General features: G+C 40.8%; 1 protein-coding gene across 1 annotated transcript in view; it reads left to right on the top strand.

The window, feature by feature from the left end:
• The window catches only part of LOC129096239 (endonuclease V-like), a 54385-nt gene that overhangs the window by 5639 nt on the left and 26646 nt on the right, over positions 1–22100 (top strand). Inside the window, exons 4-7 of the mRNA XM_054604960.1 lie at positions 2054–2093; positions 2847–2959; positions 7786–7854; positions 8042–8170. Coding sequence (XP_054460935.1) covers positions 2054–2093; positions 2847–2959; positions 7786–7854; positions 8042–8170 — 351 coding nt within the window. The remainder of the gene's footprint in view (positions 1–2053; positions 2094–2846; positions 2960–7785; positions 7855–8041; positions 8171–22100) is intronic.

Raw genomic sequence — 22100 nt, 5'->3', positions numbered from 1 at the left:
TTTCTTTTTTGTAACACAAACAAAATACAAATTATTCAGGCAGCTTTAGCAGCTTTGATAGGCAAATGTTTTCCCCGTAGGACAGAGGCTGTTTAGCTGTTTACCCTTGGCTCCTTATGCTGAGCTTTTTCCCAAAATGTTGAAAACATGGTGCGACGTTACTGACGCTCAACGAGACACTGACACTATCAGGCTCATTTAATTGGTGTAAACCTTCCCTTAGTTCATGCACATTAAAAAACACTCAATTAATTAAAAGTCCTGTGACAAAGCTTTTCTGTTCTCCCTCTCTTACTGTTTCTCCAAAAAGTCGCCTCTAATTCATCCACACCCACTCACTTCTGTTTGTCACAGCCCACGTTGCCTCCCCCGCCTCCTCCCACTCCCTCTCTCTGTCACCATGCACGAGGTGTGCAGAAACAACACACATACACACTTTTACCCACCACACACAGAGTTTTATTTGTACTGACATTTAGCCCTGGACAGATGCAGTCACTGCTCCGTTTATCTGCAACCTTTGAGGTGATGTTTTCCCCCAAGTGACTTATGATCCACAGCTGAAATATCTCTGCAAAGTCACCTTTGGCTTCAAAAATTCATGGGTGTGGTGGGGCTGGAAGAGTTAGAGCATCAGTGTGAAGATCTTGTCTCTTACTAACTGTAACATTTGAAGCTCAGGATAAAGACACTCTGTTATCTCACACTACATTGTCCCTTTCTCACATGAGGTCTATCCATTACATGCTCCATGGGGTCATGTGAGAGTAGGGGGGGCAATATTCAGGGGAATCTATGTTCGTCTGACGAAAGAAACCTAAAGGGGAACAAATCACAGCTGATGACATATTTGAATCTACGACTTGTTAACAGTTTAGCATTTATGCCAATGCTTTAACAGGTGATTTGACTTATCTCGCAAACTTGTTGAATATTGAATACTGGTGATATTATGTGCTGTGCCGAGCCTTCAGAGTGTTTGGTTGAGTAAACCAGGACGTTTTTAGTGAAGCCCGTATCGAGGCTTGTATCGTTTTAGACCAATGACGTCATTGTTGACTCCCGTAGCCAAAAACAAGTTGAGAAGGTATTGTTCCTGAAAAGAAATCATAACGTATTTAGTCTCAACTCTATATCACTTCCTTTGTTACACAAGCACATTAACTGCCCTCTGCCTGGATAAACCACTGCCACTTGACACTTTTTATTGCACTTCCTGCCATTATTATAGTATGATGGAATTATTGACCAAAGGATGGATTTACACACATTTGAGGCATTACTCACAAAACAATTAGCCTACTTGAGCAAATGGCCTATACCACAGATTACATGGTTGAGATCATCTGTAGTAGATCTGCCTGTTTTACACTCTTTGGTCAACAGGAGGCTTTGTGTGCGCACAAAGCCTCGATATAACCCTTTTGCAAACCAATTTACTGGATAGCTTCAATACTACACGAAGCTTCATCTCGCCATCACTATTAATTACATTACAAAAGCAGCTTATGCCCTCCATGTTCCTGAAAATAATTTCAGTGCTTCTTTTGCTTTCTTCTGTTGAGTTTTATGGTGACTAGCATCCAAAAGTGATGCATCACCACCATCTGCTGCACTTTGTCGTTGCCCCTTCTGTTCCAGCATTGTCATGGCATCTGTGAAAAGCCGCAAGATGTAAATATTTCTGAACCTAGTGCATCTGTGACTAGAGAAAATCACTAGCGGTGCCTAAAAAGGTTATCCCAGTAATTTACTGGGAACTATGTGAGAAAGAGGCTTTCTTCTCCAGACATTGTATCAGACAGCGGTAGCAGCAGGGTCACAGACTGTAGATAAGCAGAAAAAAGCTTCACAGTAGGCGTATTATATTGTTAAATCAGGAGAAACACAGGTGGATTTAATAACATTAACGTGTCTCAGCAGCCAAGATTATCGTTATTGATTACACCTCTGTTTTTCCTGTGATGACATGTCGCATATCAAAATGAACAGTTAACAGCTACATCTTTGTTTTGTACTATAGTATTCATTTTAGATTTTACCCTCTCAACAGGTGGTGTTTGTGGATGGGAATGGTCTCTTCCACTACAGAGGTAAGTCAAGCAGCTCAACATTATTACATTTTATGGCAAGGGAAGCACTGTATTACATTTAAGTGTTATGGTGCGTTACCGCATTGTATTTGCTGAATGGCAACAACTTATTCTGATTTGGGAGTGTTCTCGCATTATGAACAGGAATGTTTTTCGACTTGGCTGCTCGCTCATAATTACGTTACAAAAGTTACAAAATTAGTAACATAGTTCTTGACCATTAAAGAGGTCAATTAAACAGCTTAACTCAGCCTCTACTAACTCCACATTAACGGAATAGAACGGACCTAACAAAGACAAAATGGAGCTAATAAACTGAACACAAAGGGGAACATATATATATATATATATATATATATATATATATATATATATATATATATATATATATATATATATATTATGACTCAATCTCTATTGAGTCATAACCTGTTAAAAGTTCCTTGTACTTACTTTGAAACATATATTTATATTCAGATCCATTGAGCTAATTTAAAAACACTTGTTCAGAGTTCAAGGTGAGCTGTCTTGTCTCTCTCTCTCTCTCTAAAAAACGCTCTGCAGTATAATAATAATAATAATTAAGCCTTTATTAGTCCCACAATGGGGAAATTATTAAGTATTAAGTCTTAATTCTGTATTAAAGCTGTATTAGGCTCACAGCATGCAACCATAAAATGTATTTATTATGTCAAGAGTAACTCAGGTTTCTCTGAGCTTTGATTTGACATTGTCAACTTTTGGACCCTGCAGAGTTCGGCCTGGCGTGTCATCTCGGAGTGCTGTCGGGGCTGCCGTGTGTGGGCGTGGCCAAGAACCTGCTGCAGGTGCAGGGTGTGAACAAGAGTGAAGAGCACCAGTCACAGGTGAGACTTGACTTTAACTCAGGTTTTTCAACACTTCACAAAGTTGTTTATTTGTTGTTGTCCCTTCAGTGCTGTGAGTCATCAATGTAGAAAATGTGATGTGCTATCTCGTCTATCGTGTCCCTTCTTGCCTTGTACAAATATTGTGCCAACCAAAGGGTCAATTAATTATTAAATTATCAAAGGGAAATCACTTTTCTTTTTTTCTGCTGTGTTTATTGCTCACTGATTTCCAAAATAAGCAAAGAATTATCAGAGGGACAAAGTAAAGGACAGAATGCTCAATTACTTTTGGATGTGCATGCGAACACTTGCACGCCTATTAGTGTGTGTGTGTGTGTGTGTGTGTGTGTGTGTGTGTGTGTGTGTGTGTGTGTGTGTGTGTGTGTGTGTGTGTGTGTGTGTGTGTGTGTGTGTGTGTGTGTGTGTGTGTGTGTGTGTTAGTGCGAACTCTGTTTTGACAGTATGATGTGTAGCTAATGCACAAAGAGGCCTGTGACTTTTTGAATGCAAATCAAGCCGAAACAAACATGCATTGGTCAAGGTATACCTGTGGGACAGCACTAACTGGATTTCATTAATATGCAAATGTTCACACTGTTTCAGTCTGCAGCCTCAGTGACCTGCTGAGGAAAGAATAAAAACAAGTCAAAGTTAAATCAGGCATATGTTCAGGCGTCTGGCTAAAGTGAGAGGATTAAAAGAGTAAACATGACCTTAGAAAGACTGAGTGGCCTTTTTGACATTAGATAGCTAGACTGGATCTATATATTGCATACATCTGTAATTTAATTCCTCCTATAAAAAAGAACATTCCAGATTTCCATAATTGAATATTTCCTACCTACAATTGCCATTTTAGATATCCACAATCCTGTTTTTTACTAGTCAAAACTGATGTGAGCCCTGTCTGCATATCTTTTGGATATCCAGGACAGATATCCACAAATATCTACAATTGCAGATATTCTAATTGTACATATCCGTAGTGACATTTTAACTAGTCACAATTTATTTTGGAAATTCCAAAATAACATGATGGATATCTTTTTTTGTTTTGGATATCTTAAATTAAAATCATGACGATTTACAACTTCCTGGTAAGAATTATATTGCAGATATCCAGAATATTCATTCTAGATATCAAAAGTGGAATTGTGGATATCTGAAACTGGAAGACCAATACACATGAATGGCAAAGGTGACATACTTTCTCCCAGGAACAATCAATGTTCATTTTGACACTCTGAATAATTGTTTATCTGACATTGCAATACATATCCAGCCTAGCTATTAAATGTTAAAAATACTTACTGTCGATGCTTTTACACACACTATTGGAAAGAAATGTGATCTTCAGCAACCTGCAGCAAACCAACACCAACCTGAAGGTGTGAACTCATGGACAGAGCTTGAACCCTGTCTTTGCTGCTGAGTTGACAGTGATGATAATTAACCTCAAGTGCTCTCCCTGTGGAAAAATATAAATATGCAAATCATTTTCACATGATTTTGATCTGTAGAAGAGCAGTGATGGGCATTTCCTGTACTTGGGGATGACAGATGCTGTTGAAAAGTTTCTAAGGGAACCAGCATGGCGCTCTCTTGCCAATCATCTCATCCAGCGCTAACTCCATTAGCAGGCGAAGAGACTCTCTGCTTATATCCCCGGCGGTCTTCATGTAGTAGTGTAACATACTAATTCAATCCTCTGTAGGAGTGTATCCATCTCACTCAATTACGTTTAGTGGCTTTGGCGTCAGAAAATGTTGGTTCGTCTCTGTTGCAGGGTAGAATCTGATCTTTGTCTCTACAGAACGCGGTCGCCTCCGAGGATGCGGCCACACATATCTGCTGATAATAATCCCAGTGGCTCCGATATGTTCATTAAAGGTATCGGGTTGCTCTGATAGTACACGACCGTGTTGCATCCTTGGGCTCAAGCTATCAGCTTTGGATCAGTTGCCGTGCATGACATTTTTGAATTTCCTTCCCCGTCCATATTGATGTAGTTGTAACTCTCTGGAGCTCCGTCTAATCTTTCTACAGACACGGTACAGAATTGTGACGCCTCGGGTCAACACCCTGGCGTTGGTGTTTGAGCGTTTAGTAGGAAATTAACTGTGAAGTAAACCGTGAAACAGAAGCCATATCAGGCTGCTTACCAAATTTCAGAAAATTAGCCGGTAAGAAACAAGATTAGCTATTACCGGATCTACCCGCACGCCACCACGTACCACCGACCAGCAACATGCCGCCATGCCTAATTAGATCTCAGAAAAAGTTTCCAAAAACAACATTTAGTCTAATGTGTTTCTGAAGGTTACAGAGAGAACTATCTCTCACTTGCTGCCGTTAAATGTGTTTAAGGCCTCAAGAGCAAAGGCGTGTGTGTGTAAATAAATGTGAAGATGTAACACTTTAAAGCACAAGCATTGTGTGGAAGTACAAATACACGCAGTGACCTACGGATACAGAGATTGTTCTCATTCTTGTCTCTTATTAAAAAACAGCAGTTATGTGTGTGTGTGTTATGAGAGTGAGATGATATGAGATCTATATCGGTTTTGTGTGTGTGTGACTTAAAGGACGGGTTCGTTATTTGTATTTATTTTAGGTTTTTTATATTTAGTCTGTAGCTTCACAGTGGTTTCACTTATGTATTCAAATCCTCCATTTCTCCCCTCTTTACCTGTAGTGCTTCTCCCCGCTCTTATTTTCTTTTTCTCTCTCTCTCTCTCTTTCTCTCTCTCTCTCTCACTTTCTTTCTCTCTCACTCTCTCTCTCTCTCTCTCTCTGTTTCTGACTCTCTATCTCTCTCACTTTCTTTCTCTCTCACTCTTTCTCACTCCCTCTCTCTCTGTTTCTCACTCTTTCTCTCTCTCTCACTTTCTCTCTCTCTCACTCTTTCTCACTTTCTCTCTCTCTCTCTCTCTCTCTCTCTCTCTCTCTCTCTCTCTCTCTCTCTCTCTCTCTCACTCACTGATGGCCTGGCTGTAATTCAAACTAGTGTGTTATTGATGACTTGCTCTGTCTTTCTGACTTCTGCTATTCTGGCTCCAGTCCTTCTCGTGCTTCATACAAGCCAAACCTCTTTCTCTCTCACACACACACACACACACACACACACACACACACACACACACACACACACACACACACACACACACACACACACACACACACACACACACACACACACACACACACACACACACTGTTGGCCTCATCCCAGTCGGGATCGGAGGACCTGTGCGCCCCCCCTCTTGTCTCCCCGCTGGCTGCTTGCTGTAATCAGTCATAGTAGAGCAGACACCCCATCTATCAGGAGGCTAAGCTCCCTTCATCGCTCTGGCCGTAACCCACAGCACACCTCAGTGACCGCCTACATCACTACGTCTGACTTTGCACAGTCTCTTTGACTATTTGACCAAAACTTTAGTTCATATAGAAAATATAAAACTTTTTTAAAATGCAGGTACCTTAAGTACATCCACCAATCAAAAATATGAGGTATCGTTTAGGTTTAGTCTATTTTTTTCTTATTATTTCATCAGCAAATAGTAGCCAGTTGCCTGTCATCAAGTCTCATTTGACAGATTTACTGTTTGACAGATTTACTGTATGGACTCTAAGGCCAAGGTTTTTCTAAGCTCAAGGAGAGTGCTCTTTGACGGTCAAGTCTATTTTTTGTTTTTTAGTTTTTATGACTGTCTATGAGGTACCTGGCTTGCTAGCATCTCAGTAGCAGCTATAAAAACTGCTTTTTAGATGCTAGCAAGAAGTCAAACAGTGATATCTTTCCTATATTCTTTAGCCCAGGAAAAGTCGTCCAGAGGGACGTCCCGCTCATTTTCTTTTGGCCCATATTCCCATAAGTCTTTTTATTATTGAGTATCTTATGATACCGAATCTCATTCCATATTAGATTATTATTATGATTATTATTGTTATAATTATTATAATAATTATTATTATTGGTTTATTCAAAGTTTAAATTATTTTATTGGGCCGGTTTGCTCACGTTAATGTTTCTCTCAGAAAAGTTCGAGAGGATTTTAAGAAGCAAATTTTTTGTTTAAAAAATATGTAGACTATTTTTGTTTTTTAGAGACACAAACTATTTTTCATTAGAAAAACATTTGAAAAGATTGTTGGCCATTTCTTGAAAAAAAATTGAACTTATTTGTTTTGTTTTGAAGAAAACCTTAAAAAAATCATTTTCAAAAAAGAACATCATATTCAGTGAAATCCTCTGACAGTGGTAAAAATGCACTTGTGCTCAGCCGTACATGATTTCTTCAAAGTCAAATGATTAACCCAGTCCAAAGTAGAGGAGGAAAAGGCCCAATCTTCCTAAATCTTCAACTTTGTAAAACACAAACAGCTGTTTTTGCGTTAATTTGTGTAATATGTCACTCAGTGTTGTCTCTAAAGTTTACACATTAAAGGCAGAGTCACGTTAACAAGAAGGTTTTTTTGTTGCGTGGTGCAACATTTTCACTGTATTGTCAACATTTTGGTTTGTAACATGTATTTGTAAGGAAACATTTGAATATGAGGTAAATATAACACTTCATTTCTTGTCAATCAAGAATTTGCTATCCTTCAAATAAGATTCTGTAGTTTGTTCTCAGTTTGGAGTGTGAAAAACATACCAAAGATCCAAATGTATAGCAATGAAAGCCAAGTCACAGAGGTTAAAGAACAAAAAGAGAGCGAGGAGCCTCCACAGCAGGTTAATAGTTTGTTTCAGTTTGCTGCTATTTGTATTGCTGTGCTGTGCATCTTTTTTGACTTTGATTTTTGTGTCTTTGCCTCCGCAGATAGATGCTCTGCAGAAAGGAGGAGACAGCTTCCCACTCACAGCCGCCTCAGGCAAAGTGCTTGGAAAGGTGCGGCAAAGGACAGACGCACCAAAAAATAGAAACATTTTAACAAAGGAGTTGTTTTGTTGCTGCTGCCTTCAAAGAAGCCCACCCTGCTAAAAGTCAAACTCAACAAAACGTGCATGACGATCACAATAACAGAGAGGGAGAAATGTGATCAAAGTTACGAGGGATGTTTCTTTTTTATGTCCAGGCATTGCGAAGCTCCAACAAGAGCTCTAAGCCGGTGTACGTGTCCATCGGCCACAAGATCAGTGTGGACACAGCTGTACGCCTCACACACTCCTGCTGCCGCTACCGGGTCCCAGAGCCCATCAGACAGGTGTGCGCAGACACACACACACACACACACACACACACACACACACACACACACACAGCCGGTCAACAGTGAATTCACCAATCAGGACAGTGCAGCAGAGCGTCCTGTAGAAAAGGCAGAGCAAGAAGCAAAAGATTAAGTGATCAGATGGAAGCTGTGAGGCAGAGCGAGCAGTGCTCATCACTTGTGTAACAGCGTCCCGCTGTGAAGCGGGGAGGTGTGAGCATCATGCTGTTTGTTTCAGCAGCAGAGCCTGGGAGACTTGTAAGAATACAGAGAATAATCTATGCAGCCAAAATAGGCATGCTCCGATTTAGCATTGTAGAAAACCCTGTTTCAGACTATGATACAGTGCTTATTGTCAGGGCCTGTGTCAGCGTGGGTTCTCTCCGGGTTCTCCAGCTTCCTCCCACAGTCCAAAAACATGCAGCTTAGGTTAATTGATGACTCTAAATTGCCCGTAGGTGTGAATGTGAGCGTGAATGGTTGTCTGTCTATATATGTCAGCCCTGTGATAGGCTGGCGACCTGTCCAGGGTGAACCCTGCCTTCGCCCATTGACAGCTGGGATTGGCTCCAGCACCCCTGCGACCCTTAATTGGATAAGCGGTTACGGAAGATGGATGGATGGATGGATGGATGGTCCTACAAAGTTACAGTGAGACAGTGAAGATTATTTTAGCTCCAAGTCAAACAATCCTTTCTTCTGTCTTGCAGCATATTGCCAATGCTGTTATTATCCTAAAAATATGTTTTCACTGACAACAGGTAGCTGTGTTAACAGTATTGGTTGGAACTGATGGCAAGATATTATGAAATACTCTGAAATACTTATTCTCATAAGGCTCTGCACACTTACGGAGAACATCTTGTTAGTCACATATTTAATTTTTAGATGTACACACTTATTTTGTTCAAGAGAATGTCAGCTATTAAACACAAAACTTTCACTTGTATATGAGCCTTTATCATTGGTCTGCATGTATCTCTAAGCCAAACGTTGGAGAACAGAGATAACAGACACATTGTTCTGGTGGTATGATTTATGTTTCAGCAGGACATTGACAGTAAGCAAGCAGCCAATTAACTTCACACGCCTCCATTACCCACAATACAACTCCACCGCCGCTAGATCTTTTAGAGATTCTGGTGTGTTATGCTAGTAGTTGCTAATATGGCCTCAAGCAGACTTGAGGAGCGGGCTACAAGGGTCTTGTGATGCTTGTGATGACCTATCCTGACTTTAACCATTAGGTCAATGTCTAACCTCAACTGTCTTCCCTAAGTGTGAAATAGGGGTCACCATCTTGACACGCCCCAACCGATGCTGACTTAAATGACATCACTCAAGGCAATTTATCAGACTTTGTGCAGCTCCCTCTGAAGACACAATGCTATGTAGTGGTACACCCTTTGACCTCTAAACAGGCGTGTCAAATTGGTGTAGTTCTCCTTTCAGGAGATTTTGCTGAACGCAACATATATGGGCAGAAAATAGTAAGAGGGGTTTAAGATAACAATGCGAAAATGTTCTTGCATCAGGCCCAACGTGCTTCTGATTATTTTGTTGATTTTTCTTTCTTTATTTCTATATCAAGACAATTCAGTGAGCTGAATTAAATTAAGCGTTAAAATGTTTTAGTGCCTTGTTACACATATATGCCATCTACTGTATGGTTTACAGTTGCTCCCCGGGTGCTTCTTAGCAGCCCACTCGGTGGTTCGATACCCGCTTCGGCCGATGTCCTTGGGCAAGCAGTCGATGTCCTTGGGCAAGACACTTAACTGATGGTGGCCCTTGCTCCTCCGGGATGGGTCAAATGCAGAGAATTGTAATTTCCCCATTGTGGGACTAATAAAGGCTTAATTATTATTATTATTATTATTATTTACTCTTGTCCAGTGCATGCTGGCACCCTCAACAACGAAGTCGGTACAGAAAGTCAGTGTCAGCTTTACTGGTTTCAAATTGTCAAATGATTAATAATTTGAACTGCATTTTATTTGTGGCTAAAAAGGTCTTTAAAAGTTTTGTCTAAAAAAAAACCTAATAATTGAAAGTAATTAAGGAGTTTTCAACTGATCCCTCGTCCTGCCTCGGGCTCTTTATCTTGCTGCCACTAGGCTGTGCTGTGCTTCTGCTGTTCAGTGTGCTTTCACTGAACAGAAAACACACACACGCATCTCAAAATCAGTTTTTTGCCAGGGGAGCTGCAGTAGCAGCGGCTAACTCATCCCCTCCTGTGTGTGTGTTTATTTCATCTAAGTGTGATGTGTTTAGCTGGTGGGGGGGGGGAGGAGCAGACGGCGCCGGCATCCGCAGGGACTGAATGTGGACATCAGAGAGAACCAGGGACACTCTCACCTTCCTCTGTCCAATCACTGGCCCCTCTGACTTTATTTCTCCCTCCATCCAACTGTTTTCCTTTCTCTCCCTGACTTCCACATTCCCTTTTTTCTCTCTCCATCTCCAGCTTTTGCCCTGTTTTCCCCCTCTCCCGCTCTCTCCCGCACATATTTTCTATTCTCTTTACTGCTGACATCACAGAAAAAAACACATCACAGATCAAGATGTGGTGAGTGTCATGTCTGGAGTTGAACTCTGAGTTTACGTCTTGCTTTCGTAGGCAGAGCAGGATTCATGTCCCTCAGGTCTGAGAAACCTCAGTTGCAACTTGTTGAGAAACAAAAAAATCAAAAGCTGTCAATCTGACAGGAAGACTGTCTGAATCACATAACAGTTGTCTTTTTGAAGTCTGAAGATATGCTGCAGCATTCAGCCCCTCTGTCCAAACACTCTTTATGGCAGATTGAAGGCAAAGAAATTGCACATACACATGTGAGGACCTTCTAAAAAAGAACATGTGCATTATCATATCAATGAGCAAATGTATGAAATTAATATATCTGCACATATAAACATACACTTGGTTCGACTCAGAAGCCATTGTGTTGTGGTTTGTATCTAATTGTAGTTCAGCGCCGACACGCCCAAAGAAGCAGTAAGATAATGGCATTGAGTGCTTAATTTGCGGGGCGGCTGTGGCACAAGAGGTAGAGCGCTTGTCCCGTAACCACAAGGTTGGAGGTTCAAACCCCTCTACCGGCAACATGCCGAGGTGTCCTTGAGCGAGACACCTAACCCCAAGTTGCTCCCCGGGGCTTCATTGCAGCCCACTGCTCCTCCGGGATGGGTCAAATGCAGAGAAATAATTTCCCCATTGTGGGACTAATAAAGGCTTAATTAATTAATTAATTAATTAATGGCATCAGCTGTGCTCTTGAGGAGCAGGATGTGTAGCACGCATGGTATTTATGCAGATGAAGGTAGATATCACACAATTTATAGCGTTAGATGTTTGTGCTAGGGGAAATAATGATACCTGTAGCCTTTACAGATGGATGACAAATTGAAGGAAAAACCAACATAAAGTGTTGCAGTGATGTGTTGCTCCACCACACGCCTCCATAACAGCTTTAATGCTTCTTGTCATAGAAGTCTCTCATATGTGTTTGGTTGGGTTGACTAGTGACTGTAAAGGCCACAGAATATGGTTTATAATTCAGTGAGCCCTCGTATGGAATCAGCATCTGCATTTATTATGTTTCACCACTAATGTATTCATATTTGAAATGTTTGCCCTACTGTATGTGACAGAGGTAATTGTGTGTATTAAATATAAGCCAAGGTCTATAAAAGTGCATGTTACTAGATAATAAAACGTTATATTCTGCTTTTTTTTGTTTCACCAGTAGTCCATAACGCAATTGTATTCAATTTACAATTAAATCTACAATTACTGCAGTATTACATTTTCAGAAGGTAATGGTTATTAAGATTACTACAAAGATCATGTGCTTCAGGTGTGTTTAATCAAAAAGTGTCAATGAAAAAAAAAAAAATGAAACGCTTACACTGGTTTTATCCTCAGACCTCGATAAGGTCATTCATATAATGATTGTTTAAAGTACCTGTACTGTTAGTCAGTTTGAGTTTTACCTGATGAAGCCGGAAAGAGAAAATGTCTTTAATAACGTGAGTACAAGTGATCGACAGTGTTCAGGAATTATTCTATCTATATATTAAATTATTACTAAAATAGAGGAAGGCAGAAAATCCTCATATTTGAGAAACGGAAGAAAAATAATGTGGAAAATTGATGAACATATTTATTAATTATCAACGATTCTGTTGATCAGCTAAATAATTAATTGACTATCCTCTTCTAGAGCATTTTTACATCTGATTAGATTTTGTGGAGGGTACAAAGTATGTTTGGGATTAGCACAGGGAGTCAGGTGTTACTTTAAGTTTTAATACTCAGTAATAATGACTTACAGAGATAAAGTGAAAAACTGCTTCTTCACAGCAGCTGGGTTTTCTTTTTGTAGTTTTTTTCTGCAAGTGCAAATGAACCCTTTCCTACTTTGTTCCTCTTCCCTGTCTTCTCCACTCCCTCTCTACATTATCTAATACGATCCTCTCACTTGACATCATGACTGAATTAAACCCCTCCTTCTACAGCTTGAGAGATTCAGAGAGGGAAAGATGAAAGGAAAAGATGACATCATGGTTGGATTCTGCAGTGAAGGCTCATATGTGAAAGCACTGCAGCAGAATCTCATATACCACAGTGCAAAGCTAAAACACACATATACACTTACATACCCGCCAGAGCTCATACTAATTCACGGCACAGTCATGCTCCCTCACACCATTAAATTCTCACACTCCTTCTGTATCCCACGCTTCAACTGCATGTGATGGGAAATGGTCGGCGAGCTCACACCTGCCTCGATACATTCTCTGCTTTTTTACTCTCCAGTCACTATGACAGCCAGAGTGACAAGCAGAGGTCAGAAGGGGGGGAGGCAGACACATCAGAGGGATGTTGACTTAGTGGCCACTCCGATCCTTGTAGAAGCACATTGTGGGATGTGGTTCATTGTCTTTTTTTATAGAAACTAATGTCTCAGATCTAGGCTGCCTCTCAAAGTTATCTCCGCCGTGTGGAAAGCATGCGTTTGGTCGTGGGTGCGTTCATGCATGCATGTATGTGTCTGTCTGTCAGATAGTCACTGGCTTCAGCTTCTTTAATATTTGCTTGTTTTCTCTGTTTTCTTTATCATTTCAAACTGAATATCTTTGGGTTTTAGACCATTGGTTGGACAAAACAACACATTTTAAGACATCACCTTGAGCTATGACGAACTGTAAGGGGACGCTTTTCGCTATTTTCTCACATTTAAAATGATTAATTGATTAATCTTGAAAGTAATTGCCTGATTTTTTTTTTAATTAGGATCAAACGATATACTTCTCCCATAAAACGTTCAAGAAAGTAATACGAAATAACCGACTTGTAAAATAAAGCGTTACCAACAGTCATTTTTCCCTTCTACAACTTAGAAAACACGCTGCGGGCCAGAAGCTCTCTCTTCTGACCTTTCTGCTACACAGATACACAAAACATGTGAACACACAGTCCATCCACAGACACACATAAAACCCTGTACACATACCCACAAGCACATACATATTGTACACACACACACACACACACACACACACACACACACACACACACACACACACACACACACACACACATCTAAACACATCTCCCGTTCCTTCCTTCCTTTCCTTCGGCAGCCAGTTAAAAGCTCTAATGGCGTCAGTAGAACTGAAACCTAATTGTCTCTTAGCTAATGTTCCCTGACAAACACAGTCTCTGTTAGTGGGATCAGCATGCCTGTCTGTTGGCTCTTTAGAAAATATAAAAAAAAATAAGTGGTTTTATTGGATTGCATTAATAACAAGTATTAGATTCCTACAAGTCAAAGGCAAGAAATAAATTACTTTTGTCCAAAAGCTTTTATTTTTTTTAGGATATCTTTTGATGCATCTTTTGAGATTTTTTTTTATTTATTTTTTTATAATATCCCAACCTGGGCTCTGGTATCATCTTATATAATTCCCTCTACTCTAGTCAGTTTTGTTTGTTGTCAGGAGTGATATCAATACTATTATTAGAGGTAAAAATTACGTTTCTTAACACAAAAAGCATCCTTGCTCAATACTTGGTTGGTACTTCACGATTTCAGCGCAATTAAAGCCCGAATACGCTGTCATAGGGTTTCTACTGAAATCAGTAACATGGCCATCGGCTGCATAAATCATTCATTTTATCCTGTGTAATGTGAACAACAACCATCGTCGGTCTGGGAAGCCTCATAATGTTCCGACAGAAAGACTAGCTTAGAAATTGAAGCGAAACATAGTGAAGTGAAAAAGGAATGATGTGAAATATTAGGATGTTACTGGTGCTGCGGGTATAACTGTGAAACAGAGGAATGGTCAGTGTTTTATAATAAAAATAAAAATGACAGCCAGCATCATACCCAACGGCATTGTTTGTTTACATTCTTGTTCCTTGGACCGACTTGTATTCTGTTTTGTCTCTCGGCCCAAAAAATTAAAAATATGGCAAGATTTTATGACTATTAAACTGCTCATCTGAAACAGTAAACATGGTAACAGACACAAATATTGTGTCGTCTGCAAACTGGCATAAGAGGCTTTGCTGCTGCGGCCTTACTTGGTCTGATGGGACAACTAGTTTATGGCAGACAATGATCCTACTTCTCACTTGACTTACCAAACATGAGTTTATGGTCCCAATTGCTAGTTTAAAGTCTTCTACAATACAGCATGATAGGTCCCATTTACAGTAAAATAGAGGATAAAACATGGTACGCTTAAGGGCGGGGCTACCTTGTGATTGACAGGTTGCTACCACGTCTGTGTCCGGTCTTGGAATTTTACGACTTTAACCTTTTCACAGTGTGGTTTAAGTTCATGAAAGTGTATTATTAATTAGTTAAAAATGTCTTATTGAGCGTGGATTCAAACAGCTGTGTATGGCACTGCAACACATACCACATAACCACAACTACCCCGTCCTGTTGGCTTCTACATCCATACATACACCAATCTGCTTGAATGGCTCCAAAAGCTTTGTTCACTTTGGTGTGTTATGTGTGTCTTTGGATACATTTGGTCCATCAGTCATCATCTCCAGATGAAATCCATTACTCCCCAGTCCCCTCTCCTCTTCGTCCACAGACAGTGATGATGGGAAGATATCCACTAGTAATGGGGCCCTAAGGAGCTGCCTGAGAAGTACAGTAACAGCCTATTTCCAGACCTCTCCTCTCTGTTGTCTGAGTGCTTTGCACTGAGCGGAAGTCACTAATTATGATCCCTCTCCTTCTACAGCAGTCACCTGTACACTGTTCATAAAAGTCAATTTGTAATTTATAGTTTGTCTTGTTGTCTTGCACATACTTTCCTGAAAGTATCAGTTGGGGTTGACTGGTAATTCTGACTAGCTGACGTTTATTAATGGCAGCATTAACACAATTCCCCGCAGGGCCACACGTGCTAAAAACACCGTCCTTCATACAGTAAGGCTCTTTGGATATTGGATGTGTACAGTTTCCCCACTAAGAGGCAATAAATGTGGCTCCACACTCCAGTCTCCATTTTGAGTTTCCATACATCCCTCTCTGTGCCGGGCAGGAAGACAGGAAATGTAAAAGCTCCACAGCTGCACTCCCAGATTGCAAAAACAGATGGAATTTCAATGTGAGTGATAGGCGATGGGGAGCCGGCATGCATAGAATAAAAGAGATGGAGGAATGTGTGTGGGTATAAGCGAAATAGAGGAGGCAGTGGAAGCATGCTGTTTGTTTATGTGTGCTTTAGATAGGTATTGCTGATTTGTGTTTTTTGTGCAGATATTTAAGATCAAGATATATTTTTGTGTAAGAAGCAAGGATTTGTGTCTGTTTTTAGGTTCGTTTTAGCGCTGCAGTCTGCAGATGCAAGAATTCGATGTGCACCCCAGCAGTCCAGAATGAGATGAATGTTTTACTGTGTATTTACTTGCTACAACCAGCCTCCGTGTGTCAAGTGTGTGTGTGTGTGTGTGTGTGTGTGTGTGTGTGTGTGTGTGTGTGTGTGTGTGTGTGTGTGTGTGTGTGTGTGTGTGTGTGTGTGTGTGTGTGTGTGTGTGTGTGTGTGTGTGTGTGTGTGTGTGGCTTGCTTCTGATGAGTCCCCACTTTTTTCGACTTTCTCTCACCTTCTTGTTGTCCCCGACTTTGTTCATCGTCACTGTACTGTTTTCTCTCTTCTGTCGCCGCCATCTCTCATCCATCCATCTATCTCCACCCCCACCCCCCGCTGCTCCGTCTCCACTCTCTGAATTATTCAGGCCTGCAGAGCTGGTGTATTTTTGGTTGTTGTCACCTCTGCAGTACCACAAACACAGCCCATAGTGAGCACACACACATACACACATACACATGTAGTCCAGCCAACATGCACGTGCATTCACACACACTGATTCACACAAACGAGGCTGCCGACAGCAACAAAAAAAATACAAGACCCTGTGAGACCGTTGAGACTCGCTAACTACGAAAAATTATCCTTACAGGGATTTCACACCATCACTGGGCTCCCCCCTGTCTCTGCTCTGCTGTTCCAGCAATGAATAATAATACGTCTCACTTTTCTCTGTCTTCCAGAGTTACTGTACATAAAGTTTACCTGTTAAGTATTGTTAGCAAAGGCTTAACTTGGAAACATGAAACTTCCAGTACTTGTTTTTGGTGACATGGATCCCCGTTCACTTGTGTTGGGTTTCTCGTATGTGCTGAGTTTTGTGTTTTGTCACTTGAATAAATTCGGGAGTCATTATAGGATATTATTATCATTAAGCAAAGATGAAGACAACAGCACATTTATAAGCTAGTTAACCCCAACGTCCACTACATCCACTGGGCATTTTGCATCAACAAATGCTTCTTTAAAAGCTGCATTCACTGATTTTTATTCCAGCCTGGGGTGGCCAGAAGAATCTGAAATCCCAACACTGACATCATCTTATAAAGCTGGCAAATGTACTAGCAGCAGTTGCATATTTCAAGTAGGTCTATCTGCAGGCGCACAGTCCTGCAGGACCTTCAAAACAGTCAAACTTTGGTTAGGTTTAGGAAAAGATCATAGTTTGGGTCAAAATAATGATGTTAATCCAGTTTTTTATCTCAGGGGTGAGTCTTGTGCTAAAGTGGTTTGTGCAAGACTGCATATAGACCCTACTTGATTGTTTACACATTCAATAGAAACAATACTAGCAGATATTTGGAGTTGTGTTTCTGGTCACAATGATGAAATGCTGATCCAATATTCAGTCTTAGCTTGTCTTTTGTCACCATCTCAATTCCAGGACTGTTTTTTTTTTTGTTGTTGCTGAAAACACCTGTCTGCTTCAGCCCCAAACTGCAAAGGCAGAGTTTGCAGCCAGGGAAACACAAATAATTATCTTAATATTTAGCATATAACTCTGTAAAGCTGAGGAGGACTGCAGAGGGATAATTCTCCATGACCTTTCATATTACATAGCTATTTGATCCGTAGTCTTTATAAAGATACTGATTAGTGCAGTTTCAAAAAGCAATACAATATGTTTATAAAGTTACTGAGATTTAAATTGATGGCTTAACCTGGAATGGTGGGTCATTCTATAAATAAAGGCTAATATCTATCTGTTCGTCCGTCCGTCTGTCCGTCCGTCTGTGTACTTTGCATATCTCAGGAACTGTTCTTCCGATTTAATTCGCAATTGGCGGTACTATTGTAGGGGAAAATAAGATGTGCATTGTCGAAGTTGGTGAAATTTGGACATGTGACACATTCAGTATTATTAACTGTATTTAAACAAGCGATGGCACTCTGTGCAGCGGCGGGGCAGGGGCTTAAGGGCTTTGCAGACTAAGTCGATTATATAGATAATGCCAGCCAATGACTGCAGTTCATCTATAATGCTGGATTCTGGGTATACTATCGTTACAATCAAACTTTTCTTCAGCTCCCTGGAGTCAACTAGAGATGAGCTGTTCTTGAGAACGCAACACTCTGGGGGGTCAAGCAATAGTCCATCTCTGAACGGGCACAGGTTCCAAACAGGCATATCCCCCGACAACGCTGAAACCAGCAATACTGGGAGCCAAGCAATCTGCATAAAAATAATGAATCAACAAGTGATCTGCATATACATTGCAAGTCTCAATATTAAGGTCTTTTAAAAAAGAGAGGACAACCTTTGAAAAGATTCACTCAGAATCTGCCCAAAGTTCTTTATTAGTGCAGTCTATATTATGGCATACTCAATCTACTGGATGAGAAAGAATGGGAACGCACACCAGTTTTTGAGAGGTACTGACCACACTGAAGATACTAATTTAAAGGAAAAATTGATGCACATTCGTAAAAAGCAAATGGTATTTAATAATGAAATCATTTACCACAGTTTTGACATGGAGGTCTTCAGGGTAAACCCTAGACACATCGTGGCTGAGAGTGTTCGACTACATTTTCTTTATGTAGTCAATCTAGTGAAAATTATCACCAACTATTTTGAAGCTTTTCAGATTTTTGGGGCGTTTTCACCACATGCTTGGAAATCAAACTTGGGCCGTTGCAGTTATATGGCATGCGCTGTAACCAATCGGCCAAGTTCATAATCAAGGCAAAATGTTTTGATTGTCAGTTCATTATTTGTTTGTCATTTGTCAGGCAACAAGACTAAAAGTGTACAGTCACACAGGAAGCAGGTATAATGTTTGCCATGCTCTCCATCTTAGTGCAGCGTGTTAGCTGGCTAACATTTGGTAATTAGCACTAAACACATTCATTTCATCTCATTAATGTTGCAGGTATTTGTCTCCAAAGTATTCGACATACTGACATTTTGAACTGCAGCGAGCACTAATGAATAGGTCTGAAGATCACCAAAGTCATTAGGACTCATCTCCTGGGGAACAAATATTATAGCAATTCATCCAATATTTATAGATGTATTTCTGAACCACGGTGATTGTTTGAATGACTGACTTTGCTCTAGGCTCTCAATTGTGAGGATTTACTGCTTTTCGCTTTTTTATATCTGTGTAAACTGAACATCTTTGGGTTTTGGATTGTCAGGCGGACAAACAAGCAATCTGAAAGTTTCACCTTGGGCTCTGGGAAACTGTTACAGGTCTTTTTCACTGTTTTCTGATGTTTTGTTGAACATTTCATCAAAAAAGAAATGGAATTAATCAATATTTAAAATATTTGCTAGTTTAAGCCACACTGATAGGAATGGGACACACACTCTGTTTGTTCTTTTAAGACTAGATTGCCTGTGGAGAAGCTAGACTGTCAAATTGACTTGACACTGATGGTAACATACCAGAATGTGTTTAATGGAATTGGAAGAGAACAGACAAGTGTTGAAGGAAGAAGTGAGAGAAAAGAGAAACTTACACACCCATGAAACAGTCACGTAGGACAACTGACGGTAAAACACCCGTGAAGATTGACACCGGTGCTCCGCTGGTGCCAGCTGTACCAGTCGGCTTGTGGAACTTTTCTAAACGTGCAGAGAGGATGTGACTGATTTAAACCGGAGGTCCCCTTCGGGCCCAGAGGCTGTCTAAATGTTAATATATGTCTGTCTGACATTCTGGTGCTTCAGCCACTGGACTCTGGACCTCCACAGAGAGATAGGAAGAAGGTTGGAGCGAGATGAAAGAGCAGCCCTGGGGTGGGTGGAGAGACAGCATAGAGATCCGGAGGAAAAAGTTGAATGATTAGAATGATAAATAAAATTGAAAAATAAGGGTTAAGTGAGGGGAGGTGGATTCCAGGGAGAAGGAGTATTAAAAAAATGATTTGGTGAAGCAAGGAGGGATATATGAAGGAGGAAGGAGTAGAGCAGACTGGTATAGCTGCAGGGCTTAAATGGCTTTGTGGGGCTTGAGGATAAAGATCTGCCCCAGGCCACTGGTGTGTGTGTGTGTGTGTGTGTGTGTGTGTGTGTGTGTGTGTGTGTGTGTGTGTGTGTGTGTGTGTGTGTGTGTGTGTGTGTGTGTGTGTGTGTGTGTGTGTGTGTGTGTGTGTGTGTGTGTGTGTGTGTGTGTGTCATAAATCGGTCAAAGGCCCCTGCAGAGAGCCAGCAGTGCACATGTGTTCACCTGTGCATTCCCACCTTGCCAGGGACTACTGCACGAGGAAACCTGCTCTGAACTGATCAGACTTCAGTCAAGGGTTGTCTTTGCTCTGCAGCAAGAAGCTGTCACGTTTTCCCCTCCGTTTTACCTTTGGTACAATATATAAATAATTTATGGTGCTCTAAACCAGAGAGGGAGATTTTCTTTGTTGGTTTATTGACAAGGTTTGTATTGGTTGGCACTGCCTAATTAGGTCTCACATTTGGGAATGTTGGGTTCCTTTCTAACCACTGCCTCAGTGACATTTCCTCCTGCTTTAAAGAAATTATTTTACAATTTGGGAACTTGTGATTGACAGCTGGTTACCATGGCGTTGTCTGGTCTGGGAGTTGCCTGTTTTTTCATCTTAAAACATTAACTCTTTCACAGTGTGTTTCCAGTTTGTCACTTCTGGAAAAAACCAAGGTGGTAAAACTCAAAGTCCAATATGGCGGAGGATAATGAAGTTGAATCAAAATTAGGGAAAGTGTTGGTGGAAGGCATGTCTGTGTAATTTTTGCTCAACAGTGGCCACTGTGGATAAATGCTAAATCATGGAGGCATTTTAAATTAATCTAAGTACGCATGGCTGCATGTAAATGGGAATATTAGTGGACTATTAATTTTCATTAGCCATATAAACATCTTAGTGAATATTGTCTTTTTTAGAATAAGGGCAGATACCAGAATATTTTGTGCACATAAACACAGTCATTGTCTCACTTTAAGTATTAGGGAAACCATCCAATAGGTCTTGAGACCAAAGTGGTGGCACGGCCAAAAGCTCATCCAGTGAATACTAAAGTGACAAAGTAGACACTTGCGTGTGGTTTTGCTGAGACAGCTCAAAGGAATGTCTCCATCATTGTGTCCCTCAAGTAGCGAATGGCAGATGAGACGGATGGCTCTCGTTGGGACCTGATCTGTGTGTGTGTGTGTGTGTGTGTGTGTGTGTGTGTGTGTGTGTGTGTGTGTGTGTGTGTGTGTGTGTGTGTGTGTGTGTGTGTGTGTGTGTGTGTGTGTGTGTGTGTGTGTGTGTGTGTGTGTCTACATGCAAGCCCAGCTCAAGCAGCTATGGGGCCCCAAGCATCATTTTTCTTTATGGCACTGTGTAAACAAGCGCAGTTAAGGCTTCTGTTCTGTTCCATTTTGTTTTGGGGATTCTGATACTCATCCAGCTTTAGCTTCTAGCTGGATCTGCCTCTCAAGTAGAGTACTTATGTACTGAGTATAATGACACACAAGGCAGGGACAGAAAACAGTGCAGCAGGTTAGCTTGTTAGCCACTGCTGGTTCTGTTTGCTACACTAATTCTGATCACCACAGGCCCTTTGTATGAACAAACATAATGAGTATGATCCAACATTTCCAGGCAGCGGAGAGTTGATTTAATTAGTATGTCTGTATTGATCTGACATAGCTGCTTCACTTTCATTGTTACAAGTTCTTCTTGTATATAACACATGCATTCATCATGAGAGGTGCACACACACACACACACACACACACACACACACACACACACACACACACACACACACACACACACACACACACACTGTAGTTCTGTCTTAGTGAGGACAACCATTGACATAAAGCATTTCCTAGTCCCTTATCCTTGCACACCAGCTGGATTCTCATGAGAATCCTAAGGGGCTAGGAATATCACACAAAATTCATCTTGAGAGGCTTCAAGTAATGTGATTGTTTACAAAAAGCCAGACCAAGGCTCTGTTGACTGTTAGTTGACTGTTTAGAGCAGTTTGATCAGAGGAGACCAGGTTTATGAATTCAAAAAGCTTCACCAAATCAAAGCATTGATCAACAGCTG

The sequence above is a fragment of the Anoplopoma fimbria genome, chromosome 9 (genome assembly GCF_027596085.1).
Source record: "Anoplopoma fimbria isolate UVic2021 breed Golden Eagle Sablefish chromosome 9, Afim_UVic_2022, whole genome shotgun sequence".
NCBI classification, from domain to species: Eukaryota; Metazoa; Chordata; class Actinopteri; order Perciformes; family Anoplopomatidae; genus Anoplopoma; species Anoplopoma fimbria.
Note: the sequence above shows the minus strand (reverse complement) of the source record. Positions and strands in the feature narration are given on the sequence as shown.